Source organism: Zootoca vivipara, chromosome Z1 (genome assembly GCF_965207765.1).
Source record: "Zootoca vivipara chromosome Z1, rZooViv2.hap1.1, whole genome shotgun sequence".
Classification (NCBI taxonomy): Eukaryota; Metazoa; Chordata; class Lepidosauria; order Squamata; family Lacertidae; genus Zootoca; species Zootoca vivipara.
The window spans coordinates 36,678,881-36,694,873 of record NC_142583.1 but is presented as its reverse complement, the minus strand read 5'-3'; the positions used below and the strand labels follow the sequence as shown (position 1 = coordinate 36,694,873).

The 15,993-nt window shown below is 43.3% G+C and overlaps 1 protein-coding gene across 3 annotated transcripts in view; it reads right to left on the bottom strand.

Annotated features, from left to right (window-relative positions):
• Window positions 1-15,993, bottom strand: part of SH3D19 (SH3 domain containing 19) — a 71,794-nt gene that overhangs the window by 16,361 nt on the left and 39,440 nt on the right. For all 3 annotated transcript variants that reach the window (XM_035114007.3, XM_035114009.3, XM_035114008.3), the window contains 8 exons: window positions 14,281-14,388; window positions 12,685-12,797; window positions 10,900-10,958; window positions 7,908-8,166; window positions 7,408-7,476; window positions 7,177-7,317; window positions 6,365-6,437; window positions 4,963-5,093 (listed from right to left, as the gene is read on the bottom strand). In XM_035114007.3, the coding sequence (XP_034969898.1) occupies window positions 4,963-5,093; window positions 6,365-6,437; window positions 7,177-7,317; window positions 7,408-7,476; window positions 7,908-8,166; window positions 10,900-10,958; window positions 12,685-12,797; window positions 14,281-14,388 (953 nt within the window). The remainder of the gene's footprint in view (window positions 1-4,962; window positions 5,094-6,364; window positions 6,438-7,176; window positions 7,318-7,407; window positions 7,477-7,907; window positions 8,167-10,899; window positions 10,959-12,684; window positions 12,798-14,280; window positions 14,389-15,993) is intronic.

Genomic DNA, 15,993 nt, shown 5'->3' with positions numbered 1-15,993 from the left:
TTTTATCTTTGTATTCCCTTTGTTTTGAGAACTGTTGCATGTTACTTTGTTATGCTATTTTATAATAAATAGTTAAAAGAGATTTCTTGTGGATTTTGGTCCTTCCTGGTCGCACTGCTAAACCCAGTCCTAGGCTGCTTTGCCCCTACCAGGCAGTAGCCGATTCCTGCAGGTTTTGAGGGTGCCTATCCGCAACCAAACTTGCAATCTCAGATGGCAAACTTCTCTGGAATTGTTCTAAAAGCACCAGTTGTCTCAGTTGTTCAAAAGTCTGCACTTTCTCAGCCGCTAACCACAGCCCAAAGTTTTGTTCTAATTTCGCAGCGAATAACTGGAATTTCTCCTGCGGCGGCACTTTAACAGCCTTCCTAAACGCCTGCTGATAATGCTGAGAGTCCAACGAAAACCTTTGTTCGACCAATTGCTTATATGTTTCATAACTAAACATCTGCTCTCGTGAGAGCGTCCCCATCAGCTCTTGAAGAGGTCCTTTCACAAGGGACCTGAGGATCGGCATATAGTACCGATATGGAACTGCCATTTCCTCACACGTGGTCTCAAACAGGGTTAAATAGGATAGGACATCCATATTTGGGTCGTGAGTCGGGAAATATTTGAGATTAATGTCCTGGAGACTCAGTTCCCTCTGTCTAGGCACTGCAGCTCTTTGCCAATCACCGTAATACTCTAGAGCAGGAAGAGAGCTGGGGCCTCTTGCTTGTCTGCGCTGAAGTTCTGCTTGGGCAACTCGTAAAGCTTCAGCCCGGGGCATCCTCTCTCTTTCATATGCAGGGGGGGGCCGCCTCCGCAGTTCCCAAGAATCTTCCAAAGGTTTAACCCCTTGGGGACTGGCTGCTCTAGTTTCCCCACCCGCATAGTGTCTTTCCCTCAGCCTCACACCCTTCAAAGTATTCCCTTAACAGCGGGAGTCTTTGCTAAATGGGCTATAGATTTTGTAGGTCCTTTGCCTCGGACCCCCAGGGGGAAAAAATATATAGCCACGATTGTTGATTATGCGACTAGATATTGTTTTGCTGCCAGTCTTACTAATACCAGAGCCCCAGGTCTAGTACAATTTCTGTTTACTGCCTTTTGTTCCATGGGGATTCCCCAGGTTTTGATGAGTGATTTGGGACCCAATCTTTTGTCTGATGTGGTTCAACAGGTTCTGAAATTAATGGAAATACATCACCACACTTTGGTGGCTTATGAACATCGTATGAATGGATTAGTGGAGCGGGTGCAGTCCACCCTGACGTCTATGTTAAAGAAATGTGCATTGATCCATGCGTCTAGCTGGGATCAAGACTTGCCCCTGGTGGTAGCTACGTATAATGATTCCTACCAAGCAAGTCTGGGGTATGCTCCTAATCAATTGGTTTATGGGAGATTGCTGAACAGCCCTCTGTCCATGCTTAGAAAGCAGTGGGACCAGAGTGAGGATAGCCTCCAATTACCCTCTGTGGCTGAACATTTTCAGGCTTTGACCCAGACGTTGGCTGAGATTTGGGATCAAGCTAAAGCCAACCTGGAAGAAGCACGTAAAGAGTATACCCGCACACATGATGTGAAAGCTGTGGAAAAATGTTTTGAGGTGGGAGATAAGGTTCTGGTACTGAGACCCACACGTCCACATAAGTTGTCGCCTAAGTGGAGTGGTCCAGGTGTGGTTAAAGAGAGACTTAGCTCTGTAAGGTATGTGGTAGAATGTCCAGAGCTACACCCATCTCCTCGACAATATCATGCCAACTCCATGAAATTGTATTGTGAACCTGACTCCAAGAGGGTCTTGGCTATTGCTGGAGGGCATGGGGGGGAGTCTCATTTGCCTTTGGACCTGCTGCAGGAGTTTAAGCAGGCTGGCTCCCTTGAGGATATTTTAAGATCCCATACACTGAACGCCCAACAGGCTCAGGAACTATATGAAGTTTTGTTGCCCTTTGAGTCCGTTTTCAGTACAAAACCAGGTCGGACTCATTTGGCCCAACATCATTTTGAAACTGGTACTGCTGCTCCCATTGCCTCACGACCATATCGTGTGAGTGAAGCCCATGCTCAGTGCATTGAGGCAGAGATCAAGGAAATGCTTGAATTGGGAGTTATAGTTCATAGCACCAGCGCCTGGTGTTCCCCAGTGGTGTTGGTTCCGAAAGGGGAGGGGCAGGTTAGGTTCTGTGTGGACTATAGAAAAAATTAATATGGTGATGGCGCCAGACGTCTTCCCCCTGCCTAGAGTGGATACTCTAATTGAGAAACTGGGTCAGGCTAAGTTCATCTCAGTCTTTGACCTGACTAAGGGGTACTGGCAGATTCCCTTATCACCTGAGGCTTCTGAGAAATCAGCCTTTGTTACCCATATGGGTTTATATCAGTTCAAAGTCCTCCCTTTTGGACTTAAGAATGCCCCTGCCACATTTCAGCGCTTGATTAATTCTTTAATCGCAGATATGAGCGCCTACTGCTGTGCGTACCTGGATGACGTATCCATTTTTTCAAATACCTGGAAGGAGCACTTGGAGCATGTGCAGAGTGTATTTACTAGATTCAAAGAAGCCAATCTTACTGTAAAAATGGCGAAGTGTCAATTTGCCCAAGGTGAAGTGGTTTATTTGGGTTTTCAGGTTGGCTCAGGCTATATTAAAGCCCTAGAAGCAAAAGTCCAGGGGATCCAGGATTGGCCCCGACCCAAGACCAAGCGGGATGTGTTATCTTTTTTGGGAGTGGCTAATTATTATCGTAGATTTATTGTACATTTTGCCACCATTGCCGCTCCCCTGACTAATCTGTGTAAAAAGGCGTTGCCTACCAAAGTAACTTGGACGCCAGAGTGTCAGCGGGCTTTTGTGTTGTTGAAGCAAGCCCTGACCAGTAATAAGGTGATGCTAGCCCCGGACCAGCAGAAACCCTTTGTGGTCCAAACGGATGCTAGTCATACGGGACTGGGAGCAGTCCTGTTGCAGAAAGACCCCGAGGGGGAGCTGAGACCAGTGGTTTACCTGAGTAAGAAGTTACTACCCCGTGAGCAAAATTATTCCACCGTGGAGAAAGAATGTTATGCTCTTTTATGGTCTCTCTCCCGGCTGAAAGTTTACCTTTGGGGGGCGGAGTTTCAAGTGCAGACTGATCACTCGCCTTTATGTTGGCTATCACGCATGAAAAACTCCAATCAGAAACTGTTACGGTGGAGTCTGGCTTTGCAGGATTACAATTTTACTGTGGTTCATATCCCTGGAAAGCAGAATGTTGTGGCGGATGCCCTCAGTCGCTTGTATCAGTCTGTTGAGTAACTGTTATGTTTATTATGATTCTCACAGGCTGGGTGTCCTACCTTACAGGGGTGTGCGGAAATGTGGGACGCCTTGACCCCAAATTTCCGTTAGGGAAGGGGGTGTCATGGATTTAGGTGCAGAGCATTATGGGAACTGCGAAGATTCATGGGACTTTGGTTCTTGAGAGGAAGAACGGCCTGGGAAAGTAAACTTCTGAACTCTAAAAGAGAAAGATTTCTGGTTCTTTTGATCCCGTGTAACCTTGCAGCTGTGAAATCTCCCATTCCTGTGCGATAAGAAATTAGGGAGGAAACTGCCCGGTGCGCTCTGAGAACTGAAGGCGTTAATTGCCCTGTAGGTTGATTAATGGGTAAACACAAGACATCTGTGTAGCCTCTATTTGATTGACAAGACTAACGGTTGTGGGTTCTTTGATTGGATTATTCAAACCTCAACTCTAACGTAGATTGGATAATGAGCCATAAGCCCACGTGGAACACCTCAAGGGTTGTGGGGATTTAAGTCTGTTAGAGATGAGGGTTTTTGTCCTCTTTTGTCTTGCAAAATGACCCAGCAAGGTACTGCTGTCCTGCTCATCTTCAAAGAGCCTGAGAAAGACTGAGGTCTGCGTGGCTCTTGACTGCAATTTGCCGGATGGAGAGATGCAGTCTTGGATCAACCTTATTCTAAGTTTGTACTTGTAAGTTAGCTATGCTTTCTTGTTTTATCTTTGTATTCCCTTTGTTTTGAGAACTGTTGCATGTTACTTTGTTATGCTATTTTATAATAAATAGTTAAAAGAGATTTCTTGTGGATTTTGGTCCTTCCTGGTCGCACTGCTAAACCCAGTCCTAGGCTGCTTTGCCCCTACCAGGCAGAACGTGTATACTTTGTCCCGGTGGTCTTTAAGTGGACCCCCCGGGTGGTGGCAGCGATACCGGTTAAAGAAGTGTTTAAAATCCCTGTTCTAGCCATAGAGGTATAGCCAGACCCTTCCCCGGGTAGAGCAAGCAGCCCCAGTAGCCTCCGGAGGGAGAGCTGGCGGTGCTATAGGGGAAGAGGTTGAGGGTACTGAAAGGCAGGAACATGACAGCGCAGGTTAGCCACTCCTGCTTTATAGTTGCATGAATAACAAACACAAACAAGAGTCCCTTAAATTTCAGTACATCTTGTTTCTCCCAGTGCTGCATATTTTGGAACCCAGCTTGTTACAACCACAGCATCAGCTGCAGAGAACTGGTTTTGTAAGATTTTGACATTCCCATTCCTTCTTTAGGAGATGTACAGACACACTGAAGCCCGTAATGGGTGGCCATATTATTTAAGCGTAGGAGTGGAAGACAATCTGATCTGCTGTACCAAGAAGAAGCCCTAAAGTAACATAGCTGCTGTTGTGAGAAACTGCACAATATGCTCTTGGGTGATTTATGAGCACACTTGAATTAAGTAAAGGATGTGTTCTCACTTAACTTGAAATTATCATGAAAATGATGCCCATAAACTGCCAGGCAGAGTTGTGAGATTAAATAGATTTGCTGCACCTCACAAGCAACTTGATATCTGGTTTTGTGCACTCAAGCAAGATTTATCTATATGGCATGCTCAATAAAATGCACAGGGGAGAAATTAAATTAGAGCTGGGATGTGTACATAGATGGAATGCACCATATTTCACTAGAAGTGGCCTACTTACAATAACTTTGACAAAGCTGGCAGGAAAGATCCCTGTGCAATTCTTGCATTTTCCTCTGTACCACTCGTCATCTATTTTCTCCAGAAGATAAACGGTCTCCCCAGAATAGAGGTCCAAATCATCAGTATGTTCTGTGGACAACAAAAAAGTATACCTGTTCATGTTGTAGCCTGGTATATTGAATATTGCTAAGAAAAGCCTCATTTAAAACAAACACTGTATGCAAAAACAAGCCAGAGTTTGAAAAATACTATAACATGAAACTACTTAGGGTTGGGAGAAGGGAAAATAATGGAGTTTGGAGCCAGCACAGCCCCTTACAATGGCACAGAGAGAGGGGCTGGGTTACATCTTCCCTACGAACATAAAACCTGCCTGCTAAATCAATGGGTCTAATTTACTTGGCTGTCATCCTATGATTCTAAATTTCCTCCCAAGATTCTCCTAGGCATATTAATATCAACAAAATGAAGCCAATTATTTACATTTAAAGGGGGGGAAATGGGGGAGGCAGGCAGGTGGAGTTTGGAAAATTTGGGGGGCACGTCCTTCTGTACTTACCTTCTTGCAATCCACAGAATGTGCAGTTTTATTTAAGCCATGGACCATTTCTGTGTTGGCAGTTCCAGAACATCACATCTACCCACGTTGTACAGTCATACCTTGGTTTAAGTACGCTTCAGTTTGAGTACTTTCAGTTTAAGTACTCCGCAGACCCGTCTGGAACGGATTAATCCACTTTCCATAACTTTCAATGGGAAAGTTTGCTTCAGGTTAAGTACACTTCAGGTTAAGTACAGACTTCTGGAACCAATTGTGTACTTAAACCGAGGTACCACTGTATGTCAAAACAGTAACTGTGCACAAGAGGCAAGCTGCAGTAATTCGTACTGGGCCTCCTTCCCCTGTTCTCCCATATACCCATATATCTCTGATACCATGTCCCTCTGAAAACTGCCTACAAAGGAACCCCAGAAGCCTATCAAACCTGCGATGCCCCCAGGCAAACCAGGTTTGTAACCATGTTTATGGTTATCTAGCCATTTCTACAAAGGTGAGTGACTCTCTAGGCATCGCAGACCTGTGTACACTTTCTGCCTTACACAGGTATCCTTTCAATTTCTTCTTCATCATCCTCATCCCCTTGAAACTTTCTGACTTAGCCACTGCATTGTGTCCCTTGCAGCAATCACTTTAGTTGTGTTTGCTTATAAGCAATAAACTGAAAACTATGAATGGAATCTGCTTCAAGCATGTTGCTGTTTACAGCCTAGCACTGTCAATATGTTCTGGCATGCAGCAGGACCAGTAAACTAAAATCTGTAAACATGATTCAAAAAGAAAGAAGAGCCCAAAATTTAAACTGTTTCCATTTACACTGCTACCACTGAACTGCACTTACCTGCTAGAAAATCATGCAGCACTATCGCATGAGGAACACGTGGGTCAGAAATCTTCCGCATATTGTCCGAATCCTTAAAACACAGTAGATTTGGAAATTGTGATGCTTGGTGTTTGTTATTTGTGGGGAGACCTAATTTCTGTGTGGAGCATCCATCACTGATTTAAATATAACCTTCCACCGATTTATGTTGTTAGCTGTTAAGACATAAAATGTGGGGCCTGCTTCTTTTCTCATTTAATCTGGATTTTAATACCACCTGATCTCATTGAAAATCAATGATCTTAAACCAGTGCAGTACATGCATCAGCGAAAAGAAAATCGCATCTCTGAAAATTGCAAGCAGCTGCTTTGTTACTGTAAATGAGATGTGTGCCTGTCTAAGCCTTTTCCTTATTTGCAAAGTTTTCTAACTAATTCTCGGAGAGGCTAACTCCACAGCACCAACAGTAACAGTAAATCCCCTTGGGAAGTATGAGCAAAAGATGCTGACCGTTTCAAAACACAAAATCCATTTTAATTTGTTAAGAGCCACAGATAAAGGCCTCCTGGTATATTTCTAAGAGTAGCCTAATAGCACGAGATGCTTAACATCCTATACTAAGATAGTAAAATTATGTTTTGGATTAGGATTTACCAACTGCTGTTCCAGTGAAATAGTGTTGCCCTGGAGTAAGAAATTTTTAAATACAAAGCATGCTAGGATCTGCAGAAATGTATAGGAAGCTATAGGTCCTGTGCAGAACAGCTCTCTATAATTGTCTATATTTTTCTAATTATGCAGTTTTTGATATATATATTAAAATTCATACCCTCTGTCTGCTTTTCAAACTCTCATCCAGTGGAGTTATTATCTGCATCTGGGATGAATGAACTTTGCCAGTTTCTTCGCCCTTTTGACATTCAATGCTGCTGTTGTCAACATGGTCTACCAGCACAAGCACATCTCCACGCTTTAAAGTTAACAAAAGGCCGTTAGATGGTTCACGATTCAGCAAGCAGCATGTGCATATGCATGAATAAGCCACAAGAAAGAGCTTTACCTTGCAAGAGAGATGGCCGGGATCTTGTGGAGAGATATCTTCCTTGGCGATTCCATGAGGCACAGGAAGCTTAAGACAAATAACTCAAACGTTTCAGTCAAAAATAGCTCCTGTCAATTTGCTACACAATTTAATGTTATTACATTGGAAAGAAAATCAAAATACATTTAAAGGATTTTAAATAAAATATACAAAATATTTTAAAAGCATTAAGCATTTGAAAGATACAGAATCAACCATATTTTTGGAGCACAAATTTCTGTGCAAAAACTGCAATGTATTAATTCATTGTTTGTTTGTTTGTTTGTTTGCTTGCTTGCTTCTTAAAAATGTGTCTATCCTGCTGTTCATCATAAGATCTCAGAGTGAGGAACAATAACACTTATTTTAAAACCCACAAATCCATTAAACAACCTAAAAGCAGACAACATTATGATTTACATAAGTTACAAAACTACAGGGTGGCTTCTATCAAACCCCAGTTTTGTTGTTTTCCTCACCATGTATTTACTGTAGAGAGGATGGCCTGGCTTGGGTCGAGGAGGTAAAGCTGGATCTTGATTTTTAGCAGTATCATTCTTTGTTCTCTTGACTCCTGGCCCTGATTTGCCTGGTTGTTTATGGAGGTTCACGTCAGATGAGGAGCGAGAAAACCTCCCCTTTTGTGATGAGGCCTTGGTGGACTTTGGTGGTGGTGGCCTTCCAGGGGCACCCTTGGGTGGAGGAGGTCGAGCTGGCGTGGTTTTTCCATCACCAGGCCTAGAAGGTGATTAACAAGGAATATAAACCATGCAACAGAAAGTATAGTTCATTTAGATATGTAGAAGAATACTGCAGGGCTGGATTATCTGAAACTCCTAGAAAAAAGCAAGAAGCATTTTTTGAGGGGGCAGTGGACAATCATTGCACTATCCCCAATAGCCTAGTCTCTTAAACAGAAAATTCAATTTCTGCTGACCAGTTTTGATTACAGACAACCAGCTAATACAGGAAGACAGACCATAATTAAAGAGCTTTGTTTGAAGCTGCTGAGGGCAGTGAGCTGTCTCATGTCTGAGCTGCCTCATGTGCAAGCTTGCTGAACCAGCTAGACAGAATATCAGATTATCAACAGTTAGAAAGAATGTTTACACCATACAGTGGTACCTTGGTTCTCAAACGCCTTGGCACTCAAACAACTTGGAATCCAAACACTGCAAACCTGGAAGTAAGTATTCCGGTTTGCGAACTGTTTTCAGCATCCGAACGTGCTCTATTTTGAGTGTTAGGCTTCCAATTTGAGTGCCATACTTCTGTTTTGAGTGTTATGCTGAAGTCTGTCTGTTTTTGCTATTTATTTTGCGTCTTTTTGTTTTTGTGACTGTGTGGAACCCAGAACGGATTAAGTTTGAGAACCAAGATACCACTGTACTGGTAAATATGTTCCCATCTACTGAAGTATTTAAAACACCACGGGAACAAATAGTTTTTTTAGCTCACAAATGCCATTCTGCTGGCCACTAAACAATTCAATTGATGTGAGTTACTGGGACCCAGGTGGCGCTGTGGTTAAACCACTGAGCCTAGGGCTTGCTGATCAGAAGGTCGGCGGTTCGAATCCCTGTGATGGGGTGAGCTCCCGTTGCTTGGTCCCAGCTCCTGCCAACCTAGCAGTTCGAAAGCACATCAAAATGCAAGTAGATAAATAGGAACCGCTACAGCGGGAAGGTAAACGGCGTTTCCATGTGCTGCTCTGGTTTGCCAGAAGCGGCTTTGTCATGCTGGCCACATGACCTGGAAGCTATACGCCGGCTCCCTCGGCCAATAGTGCGAGATGAGCGCGCAACCCCAGAGTCGGTCACGACTGGACCTAATGGTCAGGGGTCCCTTTACCTTTACCTTAATGGGAAGTTGTCAAAATAGTAATAAATAAGAAAAACGCGGCAGGGCTTTGATACGTATTTTTACAGCGTTCATTTCAATAATGATGCCTGTTGTGCCTAATTCTCTATATTTGACCAGGGCAGTTGCACAACATCATTAAAAAAATCCTTATAATCCTTAAAACATTTAAAACTACTTCTCTAAAAATATTTAAAGAACATCGCCACCATCTTAAACATATTTTAAAAACAAAATGTTTAAGCCGAAAGGAGAGAGGCAAAGTATATTTTTATTACGATCTTAACAAACACAAAAGCAACAGGTTAAACAAGTAATACAACCAAAGCTGACAAAAGAGAGAGAGAGGGAGAAAGCCATGCTTATATCAACAGCAACAATGACTCATCTCCTTTGGGATTAGCTGAGTCTTCCTGAAACAACGCTCTCGGGTTTACTCCTATTATCATCATTCCTGCAACTTAAGATTTCAGAGCTGGAAGACAGCTCTGTCTTCTTGCTATGCAAGACTGGACTGATCCAGTTCCATGATCGGTTCAAGCTGTCTAATCCAGGATAGTCGTGTCAGAAGAGCCGTGGTAGACTTTCTAATTTACTGTATCCTTGCTTGGAATAGCTGGCTGAACAGGTTATCTGCTAGAGAGTTAAACATCATAAAAGCTTCCCTAGGGCCCAATTCCTATCTTGCACTAGCTCTATGTTACCAATTTGAAAGTGGAACCATATAAATGCTGTTCTGCTTTGTGTGGAAGCAGCTCCCCTCGTGGGGAGCTCATGAAAAAGAAGGACTGCACACTGGCATGGCTGAAATCATGAGGATCTTGTTTCGAAGCAGCTTCAGGCAAGCAGCTTCCCATGTGTAACAGTGTTTATACGATTTGTTTTTTAAATAATATATATGACCGGAGTGTTCTTTTCTGGGTTGCTCTCAAACTGAGCAACTTACTATTAGATGCACTCCTATTGCTGTCTAATTCACACTTGACCAATAGTAATCTGCTGCTATTCCTAGCTATAGAAAGAGGCAAGTGTATTAGGCTAAACCATGGGTTAGCGCTAGTGCATGAACTGGAACATGCCCAAACAAAGCCTCTGGTATAGACATTCCTCCCCAGGAGAATAACACTGCCAGAATTTAGTTTCACCTTTGCAGAATATTGACTTAGTTTTGCATTTGAACCAGAGGTTGTGGCAAAGGTAGTTTAATTATTCCTGTCCCCCTGAGCAAAACCAGTTGGGCATGCAGTATTCTCCATCTAATATTCCCGTATACATTTCAAGGGAGCCTGGGATAGCTCTGACTTTGCTAATGTATGGGGACAAAAGAGAGAGTAACAGAAGCAGTTCATATTCCACTCAAGAGGCAGTGTCAACAGTATAGAGGGTTCATTCCCATTGCAGTTAAAAGGAAATGAAACTGTTGCAGTATGAAAAAAGATTTGAATGCGTTCTTATGAGGGATCAGTGACCATGACCAGTGTGTGAACTACACACACACACACACACACACACACACACACACACGGCAGCATCTGTACTACACCCAGACTTTCCCCCATCTCTTTCTACTCCTTTTTGTATGGTTATTGGTCAAATTGATACTTTACTCACCTTGGGGGCATTATGGGTTCATTCTTTGATGACTGTTTCAAACTAGAATGCTCAGATTCCTATTGGGATATAAAATCTGCATTATTATTTGGACAACACGATTTGAAAGTTGAACATTATTATTACTTCAAATGAAAACTTAAATTAAGATTTCACTACAGAGATTTTATTATTTGCATGTGTCGTCCCCCATCCCCCACCCCCGGGACTGTTTCCTGGTGAATATTAGCACAACTTGTGTTATTAGTATTTTGAGAGATGTAGGGCAACTATTTGAGAATAAAGTGTAGTAAAGCCCGTTTACTGTAAACTAGGGGCCTCAATACACAATGGCAATGTCAGTCCAAGTAGTCCACTGATTTCATTTGGTCTACTCTAAGTATGTCTCTAAGTATGCCGAAGAATTGATGCTTTTGAATTATGGTGCTGGAGGAGTCCCATGGACTGCAAGAAGATCAAACCTATCCATTCTGAAGGAAATCAGCCCTGAGTGCTCACTGGAAGGACAGATCCTGAAGCTGAGGCTCCAATACTTTGGCCACCTCATGAGAAGAGAAGACTCCCTGGAAAAGACCCTGATGTTGGGAAAGATTGAGGGCACTAGGAGAAGGGGACAACAGAGGACGAGATGGTTGGACAGTGTTCTCGAAGCTACGAACATGAATTTGACCAAACTGCGGGAGGCAGTGGAAGACAGGAGTGCCTGGCGTGCTATAGTCCATGGGGTCACAAAGAGTCGGACACGACTAAACGACAGAAGGAAGAAGAAGAAGAAGAAGAAGAAGAAGAAGAAGAAGAAGAAGAAGAAGAAGAAGAAGAAGAGCGTCTAATGTTGAACAATAACCCAATGTGACTGAAGAAAAGCTACTGCCAAATTCTTCCCTAGTGAAGAAAAGACTAATATGTTTCCATCTTTGTGATATTTAGTGGGGCAGGGCAGGGGGTGGGGGTGGACAGAAGATCTTTCTTTCTAAAGATATATGATGCACTTTCAAAAGAGTACGTGGAATTAGTTCAAAGAAATCACATTAGAGATAAAAATTCTTAGTAGAATCTTGTGCATTACTGTAGGATATGGGGACAGCCTTCGCTGAAGAATGGAAACAGAAACTACAGATGATACAACTGTGTTTTTCCAACACAGAGAATGGCCTTCTGTATCAAAGCAGTTGTTTCCATGAAGGCATCCTTTCTTTTCTGAGGCAAAAATAGTTGATGGCTTCATTCTCATACCAACTCCCATCAGCCCCTGCCAGCATGGACAAAGGGCAGGGTTGGATGGGACTGTAGTCCAACAACATATGGAGGGCCTCTATGCTGGTGACCCCTACAGTAGAAGATCTCGCACCAGTACATTAATGTGCTCTGACACACAGCTTGGGACTTAATGCTCTAGCATAACAGGGTTGTAAAAGAGAAATTAAACCAAGATGGAATCATGGAGCTGTGTGTGTCATCCTGTAAGCTACAGGATATACATACATACTGGTACATACATACATACATACATACATACATACATACATACACACATACATATCCATGGACAAATTTCAGAGCTATGCCAACTCCAAGAGATGGCTATTCACCCTCTACTTGAAGACTCCCAGCAAGAAGGAGTCCACCACCACCTTTCTAAGTAATTGGTTTAATTGTTGAACTGCTCTTATGATTAAGAATTCTCTCCATTAGTTCAACAGAAAACAATTTAGTCTTAATTCTTAAAATGGCACCTTATGTACAAAAGGATAATTCAAGGATTATAAACAAAGAAGACTGAGTTACCACATTTTTTGTTGCTTTGTTGTTATTGGGTTTCCCAGCCGAAACGCCAGATGTGTTCCCTATTGGTTTTTCTGTAGGAAGTGGAGGAGGGCTCTCTGGAACTTCATTTAAAGCTGAAAAAACATGAGTGCTTTTATAAACATTGCCATAAACATCATACAGATACACTCAAAAACATAAACATCAGTGGATCTGATCGATCAAATGGAATCACAAAATCTCTTCATCCTGGCCAGGTTGTTTCACCCTTTCAATAAATGACACATGAACACCACAACAAAACCAATGTCCCATGTACAAAAAGGTATGGACCTCTTCCCTAGGGATACGGATGCCCTGGTGAGGATGCATTATGTCAGACTTTTCATCAGATGCTGGAAAGGGTCATAAAGATACTACTCCACACCTCCCATTTCAGAACTATAAAGAGTGTGTCTTTCACAAATGAACTGCCTGCTTCCTCTTGGAGCATGACTGTTTTATTGGGCCAGAGGATGGCAAATAGGGAAAAGAATGAATATTAACAGGTCCTAAGAGGGGCATAAAGCTATAGCAAGAAATGTAGATCATCAAGATCTGAAGGGATAAATATAGGATGAATTTTTCCTCTTGTGGAAAAAAAGGAAAATGTAACCACAAACATTATAGGCACATGGTCAAATATTCCACTTTCAAACTTTGTTTGTATGTTACCAAATATATGCAGTGACTTTGAACTCTTTAGATAAAGAGCAAGGGTACACACATGAAAAATAGAAATAAAATACTCAGTATTCATAGTGTTGTTCAGTCAACCTGAACTTTAAAAAACAATGCAGTTTTGTTTAAATGTGACTCTAAAGACCCTAGAAATAGAGGTATCGTTCTAATGAAGGCAGATGTGTATGTTGCTAAGCAACAGCTCACTGCATGGAATGAACTCTAAGACAGAATAGGTAAGTTTTAAGGTATCTCTACCCAGAAGCCTTTCACTGTTCTGTCATTATGAGAAAGCTTTTGCTAAATCTTTACACCAGTGCACTAAAGAATAAAGGAGGCACACAGCTCTTAGTAAGCTGCTTTTTGTCAGGCCAGACTATTTGTCCTCCTGGCCCAGAACTGTCTCCTTTGACAATCAGTGGCTCTCAAAGGTCTCAGGAGAGGGTCTTTCCTGTAAACTTAAACTGGAGATGCCAAAGATTGAACCTACGACCTTTTGCATACAAAGCTTGTGCTCTGTGACTGAGCAATGATCTCTCCATGTGTTAGAAAACTAGCATTGTGCAAGGAACTGTGTAAGAAGTCTCAGCATATGCCAGTGGCATACAATGGATTCCTAAATTAAACCATTGCATAATACAGCAGGAAAATGTTAAGCGCTAGGGGTGGCATCCAATGTCATGTCAGAATACTTCCACTTGTGCAGCAGAGCCTCTCCTTCTCTCTTCCACCTGCAATCCTCCTGTGCCCAACTCAATTCTGCTCTGGATGGTCGTCGTCGTCGTCGTCCCCAACCCTCCAGAGCAGATTTTTTAGGGAACACAGGCACCTGTAGGAGAAGAGAAAATCTGTTCTGCTCACAGACAAATATAATTGGATTTCACCCTCAGATATTACCTTTTGTTGGTTTAGCTGGGATTCGGATCACAGTGGGTTTGCGCACAACAGCTGGTTGAACTGCCTGTTCTTTTGCAGGCTCTTGTTTGGAGGGCAAAATGACAACATCTAGGGAAAACACAAAATTTAGCATGTTATTTTGCTCCGGTTCCAGAGAAAATGCCATGATTCCAGAAAAAATGCCATGAACTTAATTCATTATGGAAATGTTGTTGCAAGGATAAACTTGTGTGCCAGAAATTGGGGGGAGAGGTACCCTTACTGTACAATAATTCTGTAGCCATCTTGACTGTGGAGACATGCAGAGTTTTTTTGTATGAGGGAGAGTTACCCCTGAAAACAATCCTACCCTTTGCTCCTGAATGTTTGCTGAAGGTCGCCTATTGCCCTCCCATTTGAACTACTGTAAATGTATGTTGCTGTATCAAACGATTTTGTGGGGAAAACGAATTGATTTACTTTTGTCAATTCCATTTCCGGAACTGGATTAGTGACAAAAACTGGCTCGTAAACAACTGCAAATAAAACAAAATGTTGAACATAGGAGGCTGTCTTATAGTGGGTCCAGACCAGGCCCGTGCAGGGGGGCAGGCAGCCGGCTATACTTGCCCCAGGCCTCAGAGGGCTAAGTTGGCTGGGAGCTCTTGCCAGGGACCCGCTGCATTTTTGTTTCGAGTTTATAACTTGATTCTACCAAGCCTACAACCCTGCCGCCCCCGGCTGGGTCTCGAACAAGCTCTGCATGGCCCTGAGTCAGACCACTAGTTCATCTTGCTCAGTACTGCCTAAACTGACCGGCAGCAGCTTTGCAAGATTTCAGGCAGGGTTTTCTCCCAGCTCGACCTGAAGATGCCAGGAATTAAACCTGGGGCCTCCTGTATCCAAGGCAGGTGCTCTGCCACTGAGCTATGGCTCCTCCTAAGAGATCTGTCAGGGCGGGTGCTGGCTACCCTCGAGCAACGACACTCCAAACCATCTTGTCTTTAGTGCTTTTATTGTGAAAGCTATTTACAAGGCAAGAGCTTCATGAAAACATGTCTACTCAGTACTATCAGATTCTCCCAATGGCGCTTTTCGGCTCCTCCCCCAGCAGAGTAGTTTGGGGACCCCAAATCTCCCCCCCCCCGCGTTTGCGAGCCGCTGATCGCCTCAGTTCCGGGGTGAATTTGAAAGGACGCCCCTCTGCTGTTTCCCCGCTGGAACTCTCTGCCGGCCCCTCCTTCCTTGCTGATATCACAGGCTGCAGGTAGGGCTCTTGTATGCTGTCTGAGCCCCGGTCCGCTCCTCTCACTTCCTCTTTCCTGTCTCCTGTCCCTCCGCTGTTGTCCGAGCCATTCGAAGAGCTGGATTTGATGAGGGTGGCTGTTCCCTGTAAGCCCACCCCCTTACATGATCTATCACCCTGAGAGCCTTTGGGAGGAAGGGAAGCATGTACACTGAATTAATTATGAATAATATGCTCAGGGCTTCTGTCCTAAGAAGAATTTCCACTGCCCTGCCTTTCTGTTTTCCTTTTCCAATTGACACCTAACAATCCATGGCTAAGGAACATTGGGCTATCTTTACTACCGTGTTTCCCCTTTTTTAAGACGTAGCCATAAAGTAAGCCATGGCAGCATTTTGTAGCAGTTGCTAAATTTAAGACACCCCCCGGAAATAAGACATACCTCCATACCGTGTACAGCGGGACCCAGCCAGCGAGCGGGGCCTGGA